This window comes from Carettochelys insculpta, chromosome 10 (genome assembly GCF_033958435.1).
Source record: "Carettochelys insculpta isolate YL-2023 chromosome 10, ASM3395843v1, whole genome shotgun sequence".
NCBI lineage: Eukaryota > Metazoa > Chordata > Testudines > Carettochelyidae > Carettochelys > Carettochelys insculpta.
The window spans coordinates 9,523,661-9,547,841 of NC_134146.1; the positions used below are offsets into that span (position 1 = coordinate 9,523,661).

The 24,181-nt window shown below is 46.9% G+C and overlaps 1 protein-coding gene across 1 annotated transcript in view; it reads right to left on the bottom strand.

Moving 5' to 3' along the window:
- The window catches only part of MAP6D1 (MAP6 domain containing 1), a 40,475-nt gene that overhangs the window by 7,455 nt on the left and 8,839 nt on the right, over nucleotides 1-24,181 (bottom strand). Inside the window, exon 2 of the mRNA XM_075004182.1 lies at nucleotides 6,053-6,170. Coding sequence (XP_074860283.1) covers nucleotides 6,053-6,170 — 118 coding nt within the window. The remainder of the gene's footprint in view (nucleotides 1-6,052; nucleotides 6,171-24,181) is intronic.

Below are 24,181 nucleotides of genomic sequence, written 5' to 3' on the forward strand. Positions count from 1 at the left end.
GCTGCAGGGGAAACGCGTAAAGTAGGGAGCCCTTCCATGAAAACATGACCAGGGACCCCCACCCCACTCCTGCCCTGGAGCAGTACTGGGGACACTTTTTTTTTTTTTTTTGTACTGAGTGGCAAACAGATCGATCTGGGGAAAACCCCCACGTACGAAAAATGCGCTGTAGCAGATCGGAGCAGATCTGTCATTCGAGCGTGATTGTGAAGCGCCTGCTCAGCTGATCTGCATTCATGTTGTGAGCGCCCGGCAAGTACGTGGCTTTCAACGTTATGTTATTGGCAATGCACCGATTCCACAATCGGAAGTGCTTCTGCACATAGGGCATGGGATCGTGCTCCTCCTTGTCGATTAATGTAGAAACATAGTGGAGGTATTGTCGGTATTGAATCCTGACTACTTTGCCATGTAGGTAATCTCGAAAATGTTTGCAGGCGTTGAACGCTGCTCTGAGCTCCAGTATGGATATGTGCAGTGTCTGTTCCGCAGGGGACCATAGCCCTTGCGTTACCTTGTCGCCGATGTGCGCTCCCCATCCCATGTGGGAGGCATCGGTAGTAAGAAAAATAGAAATTTGTGGTTGGTGAAAAGGCACCCCCACTAGCAGATTCTCGGGGTTTTCCCACCACGCCAGGGATCTGCGCACCTCTGTTGTGGGCGACACCACCCTGTGGACAGTGTGGGATGCCAGTTTGTAAACGCTTGCCAGCCAATGCTACAGGCTTGACACGTGCAACCTGGCATTCCGTACCACAAACGTCGCTACCGCCATGTGGCCCAGCAGCCGTAGGCACGTTAAGATTGGCACCATGGGGCTGTATGTAATGACTTGCACCAGCGAGCTGATTGCGCGGAAGCGGGCGTCGGGTAGGTACACCCTTGCTGTGATAGAGTTTATGCGTGCCCCTATGAACTCTGTATGTTGTGTGGGTTCGAACTTTGACTTTGCGAGGTTGACGACTAGGCCCAGCAAAGAAACGTGTCCGCTGTGACGCGTATCATGCGTGAAACCTCTGCCTTCGAGGTCCCTTTTAGCAGGCAGTCACCCAGATATGGGAAAAATAAACACCCCCTGTCTGTGCAGGTAGGCTGACACCACTGCCTGGGTTTTGGTAAAGACTCTCGGGGCTGAGGAGAGGCCAAATGGAAGAACCCTGTGCTGGAAGCACTCCTGGCCGACCGTGAAGCGGAGGAAGCGTCTGTGTGCCAGGTGGATTGTTATATGAAAGTAAGCATCTCGTAAGTCGAGTGCTGCAACCCAGTCTCCATTGTCCAGTGCTGTGAGCATCAAGGCAACTGTGATCATCCGAAACCGTTGCTTGCGCAAGTAACGGTTGAGGCCCCAAAGATCTAAGATGGGCCTCCGGTGTCCTGTTTTCTTCCCTGGTAGGAAGTAGCGTGAATAAAAACCTTCCCCTGGAATTATTCCAGCACTCTTTCCACCGCCCTTATGAACATAACGTGAGTCACCTTCTGCTTGAGCCTCACCTTGTGGCAGCAGCCCTGAGGTGAGGCCTGGTGGGAGGCTTCGTCGGTGGTAGAGACTGGGAGGGGATCGTGTAACCCGTGGCTATGATCTCCAGCACCCATATATCTGTGGTGATCTTTTGCCATTGGGAGTGGAACGGTCTGAGGCGATGATGGAACATGAGATGGGAGTGGCATTGAGCGAGGGTATTGATAGTGCAGCCCCCGACATACCCATCAAACTTGTTGCCTTTGGGCCTGACCCGAGGGCGTACGGCTTTGTTGCGAACGTTACCTAGGAGTTCTGTACTGTTGCAGCTATTGATAGAGCCCTTGGCCGTAGCCCCGCTGATATTGAGCACGCTGTTGTTGTAAGCGTAGCGTCTTTGCTGAGGATAAAATTTTTCCCTCCTGTATGGGGGAGTATAAATGCCCGAGGTTCTAAGTGTAGCTCTCGAGTCCTTACTGGAGTGAGGCACCGAGTCAGTTGAGTCTGCAAACAGCTTTTGTGTATCAAAGGGAAGGTCCACGATCTTCGCCTGTAGTTCCCTTGAGATACCTGACGTCTGGGGCCAGGATTCTCTACACATGACCACTGCTGTAGCCGTTGAATGTGCCGCCATATCCAGGGCAATCTGGACTCCCGTCTGCGATGCTGCGTAGCCCTCTTGAACAATCGCCTTTAACACCGGCTTTTTATCTTCTGGAAGTGGATCCATGAGGGGAGTAAGCCCAGAGTAATTATCAAAATTATGGTTTGCTAGGTGTGCCCATAATTTGCCATTCTCAATAGCAGGATAGGAGAGGAATACACCTTCCTGCCAAACAGCTCTACCTTCTTAGCATCTTTGTCCGATCCCCCGATTTGTACTGAGAAGCCTTTGACCTCTGCTGGGACGACCTGACCACCAAAGCATTTGGTTGTGGGTGACTGAAGAGGAACTCCATGCCCTTTGCCGAGACGAAGTACTTCTTATCCGCTCTCTTGTTTGTAGGCGGAACAGAGGCCGGAGTCTGCCATATAGTAGTGGCTGACTCCAGAATGGCTTCGTCCAGCGGAATAGCAATTTTGGATGAAGCCAGGGGTCTCAAATTTTTCAGGAGTTTGTGATGTTTCTCCTGCACCTCTGCCGTTTGAATGTCTTGCGTGAAAGCCACCCTTTTAAACAGCTCCTGAAACTGTTTAAGGTCATCCAGGGGAGAGACATCCCCGGGGGCCACGGCCTCATCTGGGGAGGATGAGGAGGAGCCACTAAGGTAAACCTCCCTCGAACCCTCAAGTTCCTGCGGTCGATGATACACTTGCTTGCTTGGAGGATTGTGAAGGAAAGTCTCGGGGTTCTAAAATTAACTCCCCTTGAGACAACTGTGTTTCCGTCCCCGATCGGGAGTGCCCACGGGGGTATTGAGCGGCAGGGGGGGGACCTGCCCCTGGGTGTAGGCCTGTGGTTTGTCTGTGTCCAGCATGATAAGGACGACCATGGCAGCATAGGCAAGGGTCCGGGGATGGAGACCTGGACCACTCACGGGGTGTGTACCCCCGATGTCTGGGAGAGTGAGACCTCCACGACAACACAGACAGAGGTGAAACTGGCTTGTGATGGTACTCCAGGGGATCCAATACCAGAAATGGTGGCATTGTATTGGAGGAATGGAGAAGGAGGTTTTTTTCTTTTTGTTTTTTTTTTCCCGGATGGGCCGGTGAAGACACAGGCCTTCGGTGCGGCGTGTGTATCACAGGGGGAGGGCTTGGTGCTAACAGCAGCGCAGCCCTGTCCAAAGATGGACTGCGGTGCCGGGTTTTTGATGTTGCCTTGCACCTCCGCTGCGGTGCCGGCACCGCCCCCTCCCGTGCTGGGGATCTGGGCCCCGCTGTCAGTGCCGCACTTGGCACCATCAGCTGCGGTGCTGCGCAGGTATTCCCCTCTGGTGCCTGCAGGCTCCGTGCCTGGCACCCCCGCACTGCTGGTGCCGCGGGGGTCTGTGCCGCCTGTGGTGGTGCCGCCGGTTCCGGCGCTTGCCTGGCTGACGCTCTAGGCACCGCGCATGCCGGCTGTTGTATAACCAGAGGCTCAGCCTCTGCCACGTGCGCTGCCGCTTGCCTGAGTATGCGGCTGGTGGCTGTGTGCTCCACTCGTCCTGCTCGCTGCAAACGCACGGCAAGGATCGAGCCAGGGAGAGTTTCCTCCGTTTCTGCACTGAGGGGGTCAGAGAAAAACTGCCCTCCTCTTATGCAACCCAGAGGGCCGTTCTGGGTGAGGCTTCTCCGGCAAGGTAGCCTGTAATTCCCCCAGGCATCGGATGCCTTCACTATGCCCCACGGAGGCCAGCATAACTTCACAGCATGACTCCCGCTTTGTAAAACCTGAAGAGGCCATTGCGGTGAGTCCTTTATTGCTAATGGGTACTTAGCACTTAATCCGTGCCTTTCCACCCCAAATAGTGATCACCGGCCTGCGGCAGTGGGCAGCCTAAATGGCCTTCACGTCCTCTCTTCTCTTCTCCGCTCCTCTTTTTCCCTTTTTTTTTTTTTTTGCTGATATTCTCTTTGTCTTTGCTTTCTCTTTTTTTTTTTGTTTAATAACCGAAAACAACAAATTACACGTGGAAAAAAACCACTAAGTAATCTGACTCTGGCCTTCGCCTGAGTGGATTCAGTCTGCAGCCGATGGCAGTTGAGAAGGAACTGGCGGGGACTGGATCATGCACGCAGCCAGGGGCGCGCAGGGGGGCGGCGCGCGCCGGCGCATGCGCAATCCAGGAGAAACTGCTGGAAGATTTCCGATCTGCGGCGTCGGGCAAGCCCGACACCTATTGTGGAGCACCCACGGGGACCACTCAAAGAAGAAGGCACCTGTACAGAGATCCAAATGTGTTCACTCCAGTTTTAAAATGATCAGATGCGTCTTGGCATCCCTAGCACCTCTGGCAGCTTTAGATTGCTCTATGTGCTGTTGCTGTATAGCCAGTGTCATAGGTCTGTGTCTGAGGCTGATCGTATTTGAATGAGACAGGGATGGACAAAATAAATACAGATCTGGGTATCACAGGGAAATAAAAAACAGGATGGAATTTCTTTTTCAAAGCGCCTTGGCTTTTAATTCTAGTTTTAGTTGTTGAGGCTTGTTTCAGCTTAGGGCTTGGGAAGGGGGTGGTGGTTTGGTGAACAGGGCAAAGTCACGCCATCCTCTATCTGTGAGACGGGAGAGACTCCAGCCTTACAATGCATTGTTTTAATCAGTCTGCATCATAGGTCATTCCCATTTTGCTGCACCACAGAAACCAGGGAAAACCTCCCACACCCTTCTGTGTATGGGGAAGAGGAGGAAGCCAAGGAGTGGGTTTGCCTAGCAGCAGTGTTGAGACTGTCCTGCCTGTTAGGCCATGTCCAACTGATGTTCAAGGTTGATGATTCAGCCTGTTGTCGGCTTTGGCCCTGGCCTGTAAGTTCTGTAGCCCTGCAGATGGCTGCAGAGCGAGGCCTTACTCACATGTACTCCGTTTTCAGCAGGTGGGACTGCTATTTGCCTTACACATTTAAGGAGAGTCTTAGGCCAGGTCTACACTAGACATCTACCACAACTGTGTGGCTTGAATTGACTTATCTACAATTGACTTACCCAGTTGTGCTCACACAGGGAGCAGACACTCTCTGGTCAACCTCCCTTACTCCTTGTGAGATAGAAGAGTACAGGGGTTGACTGCCAATCCTGAATAGTTCCATTTCGCCCACCTGTACCAGGCACGTGAAATCAAACCCAGGGAGATTGACCCTTAGCGGATTGATCTACCGCATAGTGAAGACATACCGCTAGGGAAAGTCCTGAACAGAGAGAGTACCTGCCAATAGGTTTTTCAGCATCCTGTGTATTGCTTTGTCAGCAAGGAAGGTTAAGCTTGTTACATTGCACAATGCAGTGTCTTCTAAATGGGAAGAAAACATCCAGGGAATTCTAACACTAGGCTCTCGGATTCTCCGCATCTCCACGCCCTGCTCAGAACAGATGTCTTGATATTGCTGGAGACTGAAGTCTCCATCTCTGGCCAGAGAGGCTCAGTTTTATTTATTTATTTAGTGGGAGGTGGCCCCAGTGTCCACAGTCACACTCATGCATGTCTCCAAACATTGATTTGTGCACACAATGCAATGATAAAGTTAGGCTAGAGGTTTTAAATGCACAAATCAGGTAGTTTGATGTTAGATGCTCCCCACCGCAACATCTTGACAGATAACACAATTAACATCCACTTTAGCATAATTTGACTACACTGCACATGTAGAGAGGGTCTTAAATGGACTGTCCACAGTAACACAATACTACAGACCAAGGAGATATGATGTCAGAGTTCACGTTACTGTGGGAACCATAATTCTGAACTTGCGGACTTCCATGTAGTTTCAAGTCTTCAACTAAAAGTTATGAAGGCTCTGCCAGGTCTTGCTGAAAACAAGAGGTGGCACATGTGCAGTGCAGGAAGAACTTGGTGTCTAACCACAGCATGTTGGTAACATGTAAGGGAAATGGAATATTCTTTGGGATCCCTTCCAAAGGCCTCCAGAGTTTGTAAAACATATTGTTACCTTAAAATCTGCCCTGTAGCTAGTCTCTTTCATGAAATGATCCTCTGGAATGATGAAGCGTTGCTTTGTCTTTATGGGCTTCGAGGGTTTGGCTCCAGTCCATGGGCGATACTCCTGCCTGCAACAAGAGGGAAAAAGTCAGAAGGACCCAGAATACCGCATTAATCCAGTGCACCAACAGAGGGTATCTCTGCTGAATGTGAGAACAAATAAATATAAAAGGCAAGTTTGGGAACTGTTTGCTTATAATTAGGGAGACCAGATGCCCCCACATTAGGGGCTTTGTTTGGTCTGGGGCTCCCATCTGTCCTGAATTTCCATACTTATTGTATGGTCGCCCTACTTATAACTTCCAAAACAGTTAAGCCAAACCAGTTTGCAAAGTCCATTTTTACTCTAGTACCTAATAAAAGGAGTCTCTCATGCCAGCTCTGCATACTATATTTCAAAAGGGTACAGCTACACTTACCAGATCCACCCAGTCAGGGTCGATCTTCTGGGATTTGAGTTCACGCCCGGAGTGGGGAGGCACGAAGTCGAACTATCGGGGTTGACAGACAACCCCTGGACTCCTCTGTATCACAAGGAGTAAGGGAGGTCAATGGGAGAGTTACTCAGTGAGGACAGCCAGATAAGTCAATTGTAAACTTCCAGCAATGATTGTAGCTGGAACTGTATATCTAGGATCGACTTTAAGGTCTAGCGTAGACCTGCCCTTAGAAAGGTGATGCTCGTTGAAGGGTACAGAACATCCTAGAGGGACTAGCTTTGACTGCACTAGCTTCATCTTATACCTACTTGGTGGCAGTTCCACGCTCTCTTTGGGCGCTGCTTGCTGATTTCCTCTTGGACCAAAAGTCATGTTTGTTTTACTTGCCTCGGGCATCTTGATCCCAGACCTCAGCCCCATGGTGTCTGATTTTCTTTCAGTGAATGATTCTCGTACTATTTCTTTAACTGGTTTGACCTCACTGGGCTGCAATTACATCTGCCAGAGAACAGTGTTCTGCATATGTATGTCAGAGCTGTGCCTCCTCTCTACCCCAGTATGGGCTATCAGCTGGCTGATGCTTCAGCTGGTATTTTCTTGTGGCTGAGAGGCTACAAAGTCTCACTCAAAGACTGCAGGAGAGGAAAGAAGAAGTTGCTTAACATCTGCCATGGCTGTGTTTGGTAAGATGGGCAGGTGCAGAAGCTTGGAGTATCATTGGCTATTACATTGTTTGGCTTATCCAGTAACATGGCCCTCCACCATTTTCCTCTGCTGCTTCGTCACAGGATGAAACAGTACTTTGAGAGGCCATTCTGGGGGCTGCAGAAGTAGCCAAATGTGTCTGCTTATTTGGGACAGGATTAAGAGAGCCTGCTAGGTGTTCCCTGCTCTAATAATGGGAGATAGCCAGTCTGCTAACTGGAAAAGCAGATAAAGGTTGATAGGTGATTGGAATACTATATAACAGTGACCCCCACCACCCACCCCAAACACACACTGAATGAGCCCAAACCATAAGGGTTACGAATATAACTCATGGACTGTGGTGGGATCATGTCTGGAAAACAAAGGAATGTGAAACTGGTGTGTCAGAAATTAAGCCTGACTGGTGAAACAAACTAATGGGTTGAGGGGCTATGCTGGTCATTGCCCCATGGCTTGTGTGTCTTAAGTATCCTGATCAATGCAGTGCTTGGCCTGGGCTTTCTAGCACCCTTGCCATGATAATGAGCAGGTCAAAAGGTCTGAGCCATGCTGAACAAGTTGTACAGTGATAGGGCCATGTTAATACCAGTGATGTCGGCATGAGCCTGAAGAGCCCCAGTCTACACTAAGGAACAAAATTCATCCTGATGCGTCAATTCTTGCTACACTAATGTATCAGAGGGGTAGCCGTGTTAGTCTGGATCTGTAGAGCAACGAAGGGTCCTGTGGCACCTTATAGACTAACAGAAAAGTTTAGAGCATGAGCATTAGGACCTAACCGGATCAGCCACACCATTGTGGGCTCATTCAGCTGCACATCTACCAATGTAATTTATGCCATCATGTGCCAGCAATGCCCCTCTGCCATATACATCGGACAAACTGGACAGTCCCTACGTAAAAGAATAAATGCACACAAATCAGACATCAGAAATGGCAATATACAAAAACCCATAGGAGAGCACTTCAATCTCCCAGGACACACAGTAGCAGATTTAAAAGTAGCTATCCTGCAGCAAAGAAATTTCAAGAACAGACTCCAAAGAGAAATTGCTGAGCTACAATTCATCTGCAAATTCAATACCCTCAGCTCAGGATTAAACAAAGACTGTGAATGGCTGGCTAAATACAAAAGCAGCTTCCCCTCTCTTGGAGTTCACACCTCCAGATCTACTGATGACAATACAACTCAGCCTGCCTGACTGAGCTAACCTCGTTATCCCCAGCCTTGCTCTGGCCTATTTATACCTGGCCTTGCAGATTTCCAGGACCAGCATCTGAAGAAGTGAGTTAACTCACGAAAGCTCATGCTCTAAACTTTTCTGTTAGTCTATAAGGTGCCACAGGACCCTTCGTTGCTACACTAATGGCATTGCTAGAATTGCGTATCTGGGATCGACTTTGTTCCCTAGTGTAGACCAGGCCTCAGTTTTTCCAAGCCCCTGCTTGTGTCCACATTACCATGTAAACCTATTACTATACCCAGGTCTCTCAGCCATGCTAATGCATCCATGTTGCACCACACAACCCTTCTGACTTGGGTCTGTGGCTTGAACTATGTCCACACTGCAAAAGGATGGGTCTTGGATCCAAGTTACAATGAGACTCAGGCCTCTCTTGTGTGATCCTATCACGCAGATCCTTGAGTGTGTGTGAACGGAAGGGGGCTTGGGCTCAACTCGGAATTAGTGTGTACTGCATGAGTTCTATTTCAACTGGTCTGGTCTTGAGGACTGGCTGTGGGGCTCCTGCCTTGTTTTAGTGCCTATTCCCCACCCAGCTCCTTTTCCACAGCCTTTGTCCCTGTTACCTAACAGCACTGCCCTTGTGACAGCTATTTTGCTGCTACCTAGCTGTGTATTTGGGCTGACCGATTCTCTGGTTAGATTGTTGCTGGTCTGTGTCTGGTGCTCAGCTATCTCTGGAGAGATCACTTTTCAGAAGGCTTAAGTACATATTATAAACAATGCTATTAGCCCAAGAGAGCCACAACAAAAACAGAATTTTCACTACAGAATCTTAACTATTTATGAATGAATAGCCAAATTCAAGCTTTGCAGCCAGAGGGGAGGACCTAGCACATACTGGGGGGTGTGCCAAGAGGATCTTACTTCATCATCATGTCCCAGTAGTTTCTGAGGACTTGAACCAGTTGTCTCTCAACAGGCTGACCTGCGTTAAGGATACTGACTGACTCTTCGGCTGCTGCTACACTACCATTCTCCTGTCGGAGGAGATATGGTAATGAGGCAATTTGAAGCAGACTAATGAGGTGCTGACATACATATTCAGCACCTCATTAGCATAATGATAGCTGCGTGAACAAACTTCGAATTTCAGAGTGACAGTGAAGTTGGAGGCAGCTTTGAAATAAGCACCCCACTTCAACATTCCCATACTTTGATCTAGTTCTGTGGGAATAAGGCAATGTCAAAGTGGGGTGCTTATTTCAAAGCTGCCTCCACCTTCACTGTCGATCTGAAATTCTAAGTTTGTTCACATGGCTGCCATTATGCTAATGAGGCACTGAATATGCATGTCAGCGCCTCATTAGCCTGCTTCAAATTGCCTCATTACCACGTCCTCTGACAGGAGAATGGTAGTGTAGCAGCAGCCTCAACCTATCCATCCTAATGATGGCGGTATGCCAGTACTGCACAGAAAAGAAAAGGGAATTCCCACATTTGACTAAGCCTTTGAGACTCCTCCTTCCAGGACTGAGTTCATCTCACGACTGTATAGTAAGTCCTCTGCTGATCTGGCATCCTTGAAGAAGTGGAGCTTTGGATCATGGTCTCCTTGGCTGAAAACCAAGTAACTCGCTGCTCAGTCTGGGCACCTGAGCCAGCGGGTGACAACGTCAGGTCTGCTGCTTTTCTATCACTCTGACACCTGTCAGATTCCAGAGGGATCTTCCTCTGTATTTAGAGCCAGGATTTTCAGACTGTGTCCTTTGCTCACATTGATGGGAAGGGACATCATGAGATCTGGATGAATCTTACTCTCAGTGGCCCAATTTACTTTAAGATGGCCCAGTCCGAAACAGCAGTTGATCCAAAAATTACCTCCTTCCCAGCCTGGCTGCCTTTTAATGTCAATTCTGTTCACCTTTGAGCTCCTAGGACACCGGTTTGTTACTAACCTTACCACCTCTGGGTAAACATGTGCTAGTAACCACTGTCCTGTCAGTCAATGCATGTTAAAACACAACTCAACATTGAGACTGATTAGAAGAACTGAAGACTAGGAACCAATAATGCTTTGATATTTTCTCACTTTACTTGTGCAGTTGATAACAGCATGTGTGTGGTTTGTTTCCATGTTTTTCCCCAGAGGAACAGGGAAAGAAATACATGTTTGAAAACAGGCAATCCACGACAGTACAGCAAAGGTATTAGCAAAACACCATATCTAGAAAACAAATTATAGGTTTACTTGAGGATGGACCTGGAACAAACAGCAGGAGAACCGAAGAGGAGTTTTTGTTTACTCCTGTTCTTTAAATCTGAATCTTTTGCTTCAATGTAAGTAAATTAAAATGAATTCACACTGCTTGGCTATCTGTCCTTCCCCATCCATGTCTATCCACCTGTTAGACCAGCCAGATAACAGTACATAGAAGCTTGTGTAGTGACAATAAATTGGTTCCACTGTAGTTCAAAATGATCGGTTTCACTGCATCAGAAAATACTAGTTCCTGTCTAAGCTTGGAAAGATTCAACTCTAATGGCAAAAGCCAAAGCCATAAAGCTAAAGCTATCATGCTGTAACTTTTCAAATCAACATCTACTGTTGTTCAATATTTATTGTCACCCACATAATTTCTCATAAGACCGAACACTTAAATTGGATAAAAATCAGAAAAAAAAATCTTAAAACCCAGAATGTTGCACAATTCTGAACATTTAAATCAATAAATATAAAAAATGCTTAAAAGTAAACACGGATATTATCCATCAAACAATAATAAAAAATAATACTAGAGAGCCTTTTCTTTTACATGTTGGTACGTCCGAATATCTGAGCCATCCTGTTGTGAAACTACCTGATCCAGTCTGCATGATGGCAAATTTCCACCAGGGCTTCCTCAATCCAAGTTTGACTCATACACTCGAGAGGCAGAAATCTACTAGTCTGACAGGTATTTTTCCCTAAGTTAGACCAGAAACACTGACATCCTGGCAGATGACCCTGCTTGTTACAACAGGGCCTGGCAGTGCTGTAAGCTCACTGCATGGGGGAAGAGAGAAGCTAGGAGACATTCAGGTACCACCCAGCTGATCAGCCGAGTGCCCTTAGCCAGCAGCATCTGTTTCTATTGGTGATGCACATAACAAAATTTATTATGCCCAGGGATGGTAAAAATTAGAGAGCACACTGGTGCCTGGGGCCCAGCTGAGATGGGGGCTTCGGTGTGCTAAGCACTGCACCAGCTCTGATTAGTTGACGGTCCCTGCCCCAAGAGCTGACAATCAAAATAAACACAGCACACAAATGGTGAGGAGGTGGGGTAACATCCAGTGCGCACTCAGCTCTCAGAAAGCAGGCTACCGCCTTGATGGCTAGGGTTCAAGCTGGCTGGAAAAAGGGGAGGACAATTTGCAAATACTTTTTGAAGCACACACCCTTCCCCCTTTGTTTTTTAAATAAGGTGGGAAAGTTTTGACCTGCGGGGAAAAAGAGGATGGCCATTAATGGTTCTCCAATAGGAGTTCTGTAGCCCTGGTCACACTTCTCCCTCTACTCAGCCTTTAACTTGGCTAGTACCCCTGGAGGAAGGGATACGTAAGACCCACCTAGTTCTGTCACAATGCGTTAGGATATGAGCTGCCTGTGGAGGGAAGCCCTGGGTGCACTTTGAAAGGATGAAAGGCCCTTCATGGACTGACATCCAGGGAAGAAACCTTCTGTTCTGGGGCAGATGAACCTCACTCTGATGGGCGAGTGGAGAGGGAGAGAGTACACAATGTGAACAGAAACACTTGTTGTTACATAAGGCTTGGTGTGAATTTCTTTTAAACTTTGATAGAAATGTTTCAATGAACTGGTTAGTATGTGCTGCTACCACCTGTAGACCCAGTACAGCTTGAGTCATGGACCCTATGTTGCTAGTGGACTGTCTGTAGCCCACGTGAGAGGTGGTCACTTTTGGAGAGAGAGGAATCTGAGTTCTTCTCCTGTTACTGTCAGGAAGCTCTGGTGGGAGGTGGTACACAGCCCAATAATGAGTGAAATCACGTGGCACTGGTGTTTCTATATTTGGCTTAGTTTAGGCCCACACATATCTGGTCCAAGCACTTCCATATGCATGGAATAGGATGTCAGGCCTGCCCCATGCTGCACCTTTTCAGTGAAAAGGCAAGACTGGCCACCCCAGGCCCCTTTGTAGACCACAGTGAAGTGGAGGTGGTAGCAGCTGATTTCACTGTGTCCTGGCCAGTTTTGGAAGTCAGCTGTCATGAAGGTTAAGCTGTCCCTTTTCTCACCTGGCACCCCCCCACCCCCGGCCCACTGGCACAAGGAGTAGCAGGGCTCAGCGAGGGTACAATTCAAACAGAGATTTGGAGCTGTGGAAATTCAGTGTTATGTGTTGGAGCCAAAATGATTTCAGACCCAAGAAGGAAGACATGACAGCTACTGAGCCAAATGAAAACTCCATTACCCATCCAAAGAATGCATCATTTCAATTAACAGCAACGAAGGGTTAATGTTACAGATCCAGACTAACATGGCTACCCCTCCAATACTTGACACCGTGCAAGTCATTTCAATTAGAGATTTCCCAGAATGAGAAGCTGCCAACTTCTGTATCTGCTGCATAGCTCATTATCCCTTCCTGTCTTTATGAGGCACTTACTTAGTAGCCATGCAAAGGAATTTTCAAGGACTAGCCAACACAGCAAAGTCACCCTGCATACCAGTGCACTTCTAGTAAACAGTCAGCAAGATTCTCCATAGCCTTTCAAAATAATAAACAGGCTTTATCTGTGAAACACATTGGAAGGTTCTACCATTTGCTCAAATTATAGGGCATCACAAAATTTCTTTATCAAGTATAATCATCCACTTAAGTTCCAGGTTGTTAGATATTCATAATTACACATCTGCTTTCAGACACAGTGCTGCTGTCTGCAATTTAATCCTCTACTGTATGTGCTGCCTGAATGTTTACAAAATCTATTTTTTCCACTCTTTTAGGAGCAGAACATTTTATAATGTTATTGCTTGTTAAAAGCAAATACAAAACATTGAAATGTTTTATGCACAGATTCTATTGTTGTAATGCTGGGGTTGTCCTTTAAACTTTGCTTTTCTTTTCCATCTGAAACATAGACCTGATACATTACATTCCTTTCACACCGGTCACAGTTTACATTTTTTTCAGCAGCATGCCAGGTAGGCAATTGTTATTTCACTAGTTGTTTGGCATGAATAATTTACCAGTGTCATTCAAAAAAGATAACATCACAGCAGATGGGAAAATGCGATACACAGATAGTTACAATATGTCTGTTCTCTTCTGCACAAAATCGTACCCTTCCCCAGCAATGTAATTAATATCTGAGCGCCTTCCAGTAGAGCACTAAGTGACATGATTAGCATATGTCATCTGTGGTTCATTCTCTCTGCCTTGTTTTCTCCCAAAAGAAAGAATTGTCTAGGGGGTTGTTTTGCTTTTAAATGTGCACACACACTGCATTTATATTAGCAACAGCAGGTTGAAGAAGTGCCCCTTGCACGAGGAAGGGAAGATGGTGAGGTCCATGATGAGCTGTCATTTCAGGTGTGGGGAGTTGTTCACTCCACAGTCTCAGACTAACCTCTGTCTTTTGCTCACATGAGCTTTGCCCTTATGGTAGAAACAGGAAATTCCATTGTGTCAGCAGGACAACTGTGACCATGCTGCTCAAAGCTGTCGGCTGCTGAGGCCAGGTGCATCCCTGCTCCACCTGTCCCTTGAGGGGGATGTTAGCAGCCCAGAGGATCATGGCAGGCTGCATCTGAAGGTTTGGTGGGCCAGATCTGGCCTGCAGGCCATATTTTGCCTGCCCCTGCCCTAGAACCGAAGTGATATCTTTGAAACACTGGCTTCATGTCAGCAAGCACCTTGAAGATAAGAGACTGAGATCTGCTCTGTGAGAAGCCAGCGTAGAGAGCAGAGGAGAGGACAAATGTGCTGGCAATAGCCTGTGCTGTTTAGGAGACACCCTGCAAGAGTTTGTACTAGGTGGCAATTTCTAGGCTGATGGCGGCATGTCCAGACACACCCCGTTGCTAGAGTACAGGCAGGAGATGGACAAAGGCCCGTGTAACAGACTAGAGGAGGACAGACAGTGTTACTGCTCGATTCTGCAGGAGTCTAGAAGTACTCCTTACTACGGACTTGTGAACTTGCTCTCCTATCAAGGCTGTAAAATTTTAACGGAATTGCCAAAATCACTATTAATTACACACACAAAGCCTCTGTTAACAAAGAACAGTAGCAAGAGTGCAAAGCTGGACATTCAAAAGTGTGTGTGATTGTCTGATAGATGGTGGGGGAAGGACTCAGCAGCCCTAGGTTCACTCACTTCCCATTTGTCTGGTGTTCCCAAAAGCTGGTGAGGTCTGTGATGGTCCTTTAGTGCAGTCTACTAGAGTTCACCACAGGCTTCCAAAATAATTAACAGCAAAATCATAGAATCATAGAATTCTAGGGCTGGAAGGGACCTCAGGAGGTCATCTAGTAGAGCCCCCCGCCTAAAGCAGGATCAACTCCATCTAAATCATTCCAGCCATGACTATGTCAAGCCAGGACTTAAAAACGTCTAGGGATGGAGGTTCTACCACCTCCCCTGGTAATACATTCCAGTCCTTCACCACCCTCCTGGTGAAATAGTTTTTCCTAATATCCAACCTACACCTCTCCCTCTGTAACTTCAGACCATTGCTCCTTGTGCTGTCATCTGTCACCAGTGAGAACAGTCTCCATCCTCTTAAGGACCCCCCCTTTCAGAAAGCTGAAAACTACTATCAAATCGCCCCTCAGTCTTATTTTCTGAAAACTAAATAAACCCAAATCTCTCAGCCTCTCCTCATAGGTCATGTGCTCTAGACCCCTAATCATTTTCATTGCCTCCACTTAACACTCTCCAATGCGTCCACATCCTTTCTATACTGGGGGGCCCAGAACTGGACACAATATTCCAGATGAGGCCTCACCAGAGCTGAGCAGAGGAGAATAGCAACTTCTGCTGAAAATGCTTCTCCCAATGCACCCCAATATGCCATTAGCCTTCTTGGATACAAGGGCACACTGACGACTCATATCCAGCTACTCATTCACTGTAATCCCCAGGTCCTTTTCTGCTGCGCTGCTACTTAGCCATCAGTCCCCAGCCTGTAACAATGCTTTGGATTCTTCCATTCCAAGTGCAGGACTGTGCACTTCTCCTTATTGAACCTCATCAAATTTCTTTTGGTCCAATCCTCCAATTTGTCTAGGTCACTCTGGACCCTACCCTTACCCTCCAATATATCTACTTGACCCCGTAGCATAGTGCCATCTGCAAATTTGCTGAGGGTGCAATCCATCCCCTCCTCACACAAGTCATTAATAAAGATGTTGAACAGTACATAGGGTGGTTGGGGGTTTTAGCTGCCTGCAGGGGCCAGGAAGGGATATCTCCCTCCCATGTTATACAGCCGAGAAGTGTTTTATAATTCATCTTCAAACCGTTCACAGAGAGCAGTTATTAATGGTTCACATCAGGCCAGAAAGGAATAACAAGTGGGGCTCCACAGGGGTCAGGTTTAGGGCCAGTTCTGTTCAATAGCTTTAGCAGTGATTTAGATGATGGCACAGAGTGTACGCTGGTCAAGTTGGCAGGTGATACCAAGCTGGGAGGGGTTGCAAGGGCTTTGGATTAAAGGGTCAGAATTCAAAAAGATCTGGGCAAACTGTAGAAATGATCTGAGGTAAATAGGATGAAGTTTAATAAGAACGAATGCAAAGTGCTCCATTTGGGAAGAAACAATCAGTTTCACACACACAGAATGCGAAGGGACTCCCTAGGAAGGAGAACTGCAGAATGTGACCTAGGGGTCAGAGTAGACCACAAGCTGCGTACGAGTCAACAGTGTGACGCTGCTGCAAAAAAGAGCAAACATGATTCTGGGATGCACTAGCCAGAGTTTGGTGAGCAAGACATGAGAAGTCATTCTTCCATTCTCTCTGCGCTGATTAGGCCTCAGTTGGAGTACTGTGTCCTGTGCTCGGCCCCACATTTCAGGAAAGATGTGGTGAAACTGGAGTGGGTGCAGAGAAGAGCAACAAGAATAACTAAAAGCCTAGAGAACATGCTCTGTGAGAGAAGACTGAGAGAACTGGGCTTGTTTAGTTGGGAAAAGAGAAGGCTGAGAGGAGACATGATAACAGCTTTCAAGTATAAAAGAGTGTAATAAGGAGGAGGGAGAAAAATTGTTCTCCTTGGCCTTTGATCATAGGACAAGAAGCAATGGGCTTAAACTGCAGCCAGGGAGGTTTGGGTTGGACATTAGGAAAAGTTTCCTGTCAGGGTGGTTAAACGTTGGAAAATTGCTAGGGAGGTTGTGGGATCTCCATCACTGGGGATATTTGAGAACAGGTGAGGTAAATATTTAACAGGGATGATCTGGACGGTGCCTGGTCCTGCTGTGAGGGCAGGAGACTGGACTCAATGACCTATTGAGGTCTCTTCCAGTACTAGTGCTCTATGATTCTATGAAGCACCAGGGAGGACGACGACTAAAGATGGGAGACTGGGCAGAGTGAGCCAGTGCACTAAGGTGGCATGAAGGAATCTCAGGGGTACAACTGGCTCCTCCTCACAGTCAGGAGCTAACTATGCCAGGTCAATCGGGAACATTCCCCCAGGCCAGATGGGCAGGGACTTTGGAGAGGGTTTTCAAACAGGTCACTTGCCATGATTACCATGCTACAGTCCACTTCATCACTCCCCTACCTTTGTGTATGTGGGGACGGGGCCACCTCAGTCCCTCCTGTTCTCCACCCTGGGGCACATATTAGTGTAGCCGGCTGCAGGTTGTAACACTAGGGTCTGATTTTGGGTGTGTGGCCTGTGATATACAGGAGGCAGGACTAGACGATCTGGTGGTCCCTTCTGACAGGAAATGACACAATGAAGGTTGTTTGTGCACCCCCTTGTAGGTGCACGATTGTAACTCCCAGGACTATTCCTCATTCAGTGGACAAGATGGATGGTTTGCATTTAATGAACAGTATTCACTATTCTGTTCTCCCTCATTTTTCAACCTGCAGCTCCAGACATTATCTATCACATGCTATTCAAACCCTGCGCTTATGACACCAGTATTAATTCCCTCATGGACTTTTCTATGGCACTCACCACTATCGTAACCGAGCGCTTTGCAAACATTAACCAACTTATTTTCACTACACCTCTGTGGGGGGGGGGGATTATACCCATTGTACAGATGCAGCAACGAAGGGTCCTGTGGCACCTTATAGACTAACAGAAAAGTTTAGAGCATGAGCTTTTGCGAGTTAACTCACTTCTTCAGATGCTGGTCCTGGAAATCTGCAAGGCCAGGTATAAATAGGCCAGAGCAAGGTTGGGGATAACGAGGTTAGCTCAGTCAGGAAGGCTGAGTTGTATTGTCATCAGTAGATCTGGAGGTCTGAACTCCAAGAGAGGGGAAGCTGCTTTTGTATTTAGCCAGCCATTCACAGTCTTTGTTTAATCCTGAGCTGAGGGTATTGAATTTGCAGATGAATTGTAGCTCAGCAATTTCTCTTTGGAGTCTGGTCTTGAAATTTCTTTGCTGCAGGATAGCTACTTTTAAATCTGCTACTGTGTTTCCTGGGAGATTGAAGTGCTCTCCTATGGGTTTTTGTATATTGCCATTTCTGATGTCTGATTTGTGTGCATTTATTCTTTTACGTAGAGACTGTCCAGTTTGTCCGATGTATATGGCAGAGGGGCATTGCTGGCACATGATGGCATAAATTACATTGGTAGATGTGCAGCTGAATGAACCCACGATGGTATGGCTGATCCGGTTAGGTCCTGTAATGATGTTGCTGGTGTGTATATGTGGGCAGAGCTGGCAACGAGGTTTGTTGCATGGATGGGTCCCTGAGATAGAGTGACTGTGGTGCGGTGTATAGTTGCTTGTTAGGATTTGTTTTAGGTTGGCAGGTTGTCTGTGAGCAATGATAGGTCTGCCTCCCAAGGCCTGTGAAAGTGTGGGATCATTGTCCAGAATGGGTTGTAGATCCCTGATGATGCGCTGTAGAGGTTTTAGCTGAGGACTGTAGGTGATGGCTAGTGGTCTTCTGTTGGTTTCTCTCTTGGGCTTGTCCTGTAGCAGGAGGCTTCGTGGCACACGTCTGGCTCTGTTGATTTGTTTTCTCACTTCCTCACGTGGGTATTGCAGTCTCAAGAATGCTTGGTGCAGATGCTGTAGGTGTTTGTCTCTGTCGGAGGGGTTGGAACAAATGTGGTTATATCTAAGTGCTTGGCCAAATCAACAAATCAACAGAGCAAGACGTGTGCTAGTGCTCTGCACTTCTGCAGATCAATTCTCAGGGTCTCAATTCAGGCACCCAGAAAAAAGAGGAACTCACACTTAGCACTCAGCTATGAAGAGTCTGGTGTAAGTGACTTGTCCAACAGCTCATAGGAATTTTGTGGCAGAAGCAGGGACAAAAATCCACTTCTCCAGGACATTGTTCAACTCCCTTAGCCACAAGACCCTCTGTTCTATTGCCAAAATCCCCTGCCTCTTTCGGAGTATAACTTCTAACTGCTGCAACCAGTGAAACGGGGTCCTCTTCCCTACACAATACATCCCTAAAACAGGCCATTCCAGCGCACTGAAAGAGGCAGGGATCCCATGGGAAAAACCAGTCTGTGAGAAGCGTAGCTAGAGTCAGAATGCACCTGCACACAGAGCCTCGTGGGCTCCCCAGCCCAGGGGCTGGGCCTGCTGCCTGCTTGCAGGGTGCAGCACAGTGCCCAGGACAGGCAGGTCAGACAGCCTGTCTCATGCTGCTGTGCAGGTAATTCCAAGCCTCAACCCCCCACCTCACTCTGAGTCCCCCCCAGAGCCACCTCCTGCACTCCAAACCTCCCCCACTCCACCCCAAACCACATCCCAGCCCAGAGCCTGTGCGCTCTCCTGACCCCACCCCCAGGCCTGAGCCGCTCCCCCAGCCTGCAGCCCTCTCTCACATGCCAAAACCCTCATCCCCAGGGCCATCCCAGAGCCCTCCTTCCCTCCTGCACCCAACCCCGCTGCCTCAAGCTACAGCTCCCTTCTGTATTCTAAAACCCTCGGCCCCACCCTGGAGCCACCATCCTGTACCCCACACCCCTTACCCCAAGCCCCAGCCCAGAGCCCACATCCGCCTTCATCCCAACTATTTGTTCCCAGCCTGAGTCCTCCCTCACACTCAGAGCCCCTCGGCCCCACTCCTGTCACCTGCATTTTGTTAGGAGCAAATTAATCGAATCCCAAGGTAGGGAATCTGGATCAAAAGGGACGTGCTGCACATCACTCCACATAGCTGCACACAACATTCATTCCGCTCAGGGATGGGCAAAATGTGAGGCAACACTAGTTACCAAGTGGTTTCCTTAAACTCGCTGTTGGGTGTACAAAGGTGATGTGGACCAGCATGTAGATTCAGATGTGGGGGAGCTACATTACCTCTTTCAGTGAGCAGGCTGTGTGAACAGACTCTGGGGGTGGGTGCCCTCTGCTGTTTAGTTTCTGTAACGGTTCCTTTATATCTCCCCCCAGCACACACGTCTCCAGGGCTGCTTCAGGCAATCCTGCTGTATGTAGAGTGAGGAAAAGGGATCTGGTTGCTCCCAACAGGATCCAGTTCTCCAACCATTCCAAACTGCAGACCACGCTGAGGTGCACATCATGCAGATTACAGTCATAACCAGTGGAACTGGGATCTGGGGGTCATTGTGGAACACAAGCTGAACATGAGTCAGGGTAATACTGGTGCAAAAAAAGCAGGCATCATTCCAGGAGTGTCCTAAGTAAGAAACAAGCAAGTAATTCTTCCACTCGACTCTGTGCTGGAGTATGGAGTCCAGTTCAGGCCACCACATTTCAGCAAAGATGCGAACAAATTGGAAAAAGTCCATAGAAGAGCAACAAAAACGAGAGGTCTAGGAAACATGGCCTATGAGGGAAGACTGAAAATTATTTAGTCTGAAAAAGAGAAGACCGAGAGGGGATGTAAGTTGTCAAATACCTGAACGGTGGTTAGAAGGAGAAAGATTATTCTCCTTAACCTCTGTGGGTAGGACAAGAAGCAACGGGCTAAAACTGCAGCAAGGACGGTTTTGGTTGGATGTACGGGAAAACGTCCTGTCAGGCTGGTTAGGCACTGCAATAAATTGCCTGGACAGGCTGAGGAATCTGCACGAGTGGGGATTTTTAAGAACATAAGAACATAAGAACATAAGAATGGCCATACTGGGTCAGACCAAAGGTCCATCAAGCCCAGCATCCCATCTGCCGACGGTGGCCAATGCGAGGTGCCCCAGAGAAGGAGAACAGAAGACAAGTGATTTATCTCCTGCCATCCATCTCCTGCCCTTGTTATGAAGGCTAGGGCACCATACTTTATCCCTGGCTAATAGCCATTTATGGACCTGACCTGCAAAAATTTATCAAGCTCTTTTTTAAACCCTAATAGAGTCCTGGCCTTCACAGCCTCCTCGGGCAAGGAGTTCCACAGGTTGACTGTGCGCTGTGTGAAGAAAAATTTCCTTTTATTAGTTTTGAACCTACTACCCATCAATTTCATTTGGTGTCCCCTAGTTCTTGTATTATGGGAAAAGGTAAATAATTTTTCTATATTCACTTTCTCCACACCATTCATGATTTTATATACCTCTATCATATCGCCCCTCAATCGCCTCTTTTCCAAACTGAAAAGTCCCAGTCTCTCTAGCCTCTCCCCATATGGGACCCTTTCCAAGCCCCTAATCATCTTAGTCGCCCTTTTCTGAACCTTTTCTAATGCCAATATATCTTTTTTGAGGTGAGGAGACCACATCTGCACGCAGTACTCGAGATGTGGGCGTACCATAGTTTTATATAGGGGAAGTATGATATCTTTTGTCTTATTATCGATCCCTTTTTTAATAATTCCTAACATCCTATTTGCCTTACTAACTGCCGCTGCACACTGCGTGGATGTCTTCAGAGAACTATCCACTATAACTCCAAGATCCCTTTCCTGATCTGTCGTAGCTAAATTTGACCCCATCATGTAGTACGTGTAATTTGGGTTATTTTTTCCAACATGCATTACCTTACACTTACCCACATTAAATTTCATTTGCCATTTTGCTGCCCAATCACTCAGTTTGCTGAGATCTCCTTGTAGTTCTTCACAATCCCTTTTGCTTTTGACTGTCCTGAACAACTTGGTGTCATCTGCAAACTTTGCCACCTCACTGCTTACCTCATTTTCTAGATCATTGATGAACAAGTTGAACAGGATCGGTCCCAGGACTGAGCCCTGGGGAACACCACTAGTTACCCCCCTCCATTGTGAAAATTTACCATTTATTCCAACCCTTTGTTTTCTGTCTTTTAACCAATTTCCGATCCATGAAAGGACCTTTCCTCCTATCCCATGACCACCTAATTTACATAAAAGCCTTTGGTGTGGGACCGTGTCAAAGGCTTTCTGGAAATCTAGGTATATTATGTCCACTGGGTGCCCCTTGTCCGCATGTTTGTTAACCCCTTCAAAGAATTCTAATAGATTAGACAGACACGACTTCCCTCTGCAGAAACCATGCTGACTTTTGCCCAACAATTCGTGCTCTTCTATGTGCCTTGCAATTTTACTCTTTACTAGTGTTTCTACTAATTTACCTGGTACTGATGTTAAACTTATCGGTCTATAATTGCCAGGATCTCCTCTAGAGCCTTTTTTAAATATTGGTGTTATATTGGCCGTCTTCCAGTCATTTGGTACCAAAGTGGATTTAAAGGATAGGTTACAAACCACTGTTAATAACTCCGCAATTTCACATTTGAGTTCTTTCAGAACCCTTGGGTGAATGCCATCTGGTCCTGGAGACTTGTTACTATTCAGCTTATCAATTAATTCCAAAACCTCCTCTAATGTCACTTCAATCTGAGTGAGTTCCTCAGATTTGTCGCCTAAAAAGGCTGGCTCAGATTTAGGAACCTCTGTAACATCTTCAGCCGTGAAGACTGAAGCAAAGAAATCATTTAATCGCTCCGCAATGGCACTGTCTTCCTTGATCGCTCCTTTTATATCTTTATCATCCAAGGGCCCCACTGCTTTTTTAGCAGGCTTCCTGCTTCTAATGTATTTAAAAAACATTTTACTATTGTTTTTTGAATTTTTGGCTAGCTGTTCCTCAAACTCTTTTTTGGCTTTTCTTACTACATTATGACAGTTAATTTGGGAGTGTTTATGTTCCTTTCTATTTTCCTCACTAGGATTTGACTTCCACTTTTTAAAAGCTGCCCTTTTCTCTCTCACTGCCTTTTTAACATGGCTGTTTAGCCATGGTGGTTCTTTGTTAGGTCTCTTACTGTGTTTTTTTATTTGGGGTATACATTTAAGTTGGGCCTCTAGTATGGTGTCTTTAAACAGTTTCCATGCAGCTTCCAGGGATTTTAGTTTAATTACTCTACCTTTTAGTTTCTGTTTAACTAGCTTCCTCATTTTAGTGTAATTCCCCTTTTTGAAATTAAATGCCAGAGTGTTTGACCGCTGCGGTGTTCTTCCCAACACAGGAATATTAAAAGTTATTATATTGTGGTCACTATTTCCAAGCGGTCCAGTAACAGTTACCTCTTGGACCAGATCCTGCGTTCCAGTTAAGACTAGATCGAGAACCGACTCTCCCCTTGTGGGTTCCTGTACTAGCTGCTCCAAGAAGCAGTCATTTAAGGCATCAAGAAATTTAATCTCTGAATCCCGTCCTGAGGTGACATGCACCCAATCAATATGGGGATAATTGAAATCTCCTATTATTACTGTGTTTTTTATTTTGATAGCCTCTCTAATCTCCCTTAACATTTCAGCATCACTATCACTGTCCTGGTTAGGTGGTCGGTAATATATTCCTAATGCCATATTCATATTAGAGAAATGAATTGTTATCCATAATGATTCTATGGAACATTTTGATTCCTTTAGGATTTTTACTTCATTTGATTCTATATTATCCTTCACATATAGTACCACTCCGCCACCCGCACGACCTGTTCTGTCTTTCCGATATAATTTATATCCCGGTATGATAGTGTCCCACTGATTGTCCTCATTCCACCATGTTTCTGAGATGCCTATTATGTCAACTTCCTCCTTTGATATGAGGTACTCCAGTTCACCCATCTTATTAGACAGACTCCTAGCATTAGTGTAAAAGCATGTTAGAAAACTACCACTATTTATATGTCCGCCTTTCACAGACACGGTGGATTTTTTTATGCATGATTGTTTTACATCTGATCTTGCCCATATATTATTTCCCACGTTCCCTATCTGACTAACTTCTAGGGAATCCCTGTCTATGGAGCCTCGTGTAAGAGAAGTCTCCGTCCGATCCAGGTGCTCCCCCGCACCAATCGGCTTTCCCCCACCTCTTAGTTTAAAAACTGCTCTATGTCCTTTTTAATGTTTAATGCCAGCAGTCTGGATCCACCTTGATTTAGGTGGAGCCCATCCTTCCTGTATAGGCTCCCCCTACCCCAAAAGTGTCCCCAGTTCCTAATAAATCTAAACCCCTCCTCCCTACACCATCGTCTCATCCACGCATTGAGACTCTGAAGTTCTGCCTGTCTATCTGGCCCTGCGCGTGGAACTGGAAGCATTTCAGAGAATGCCACCAAAGATGTTCTGGATTTCA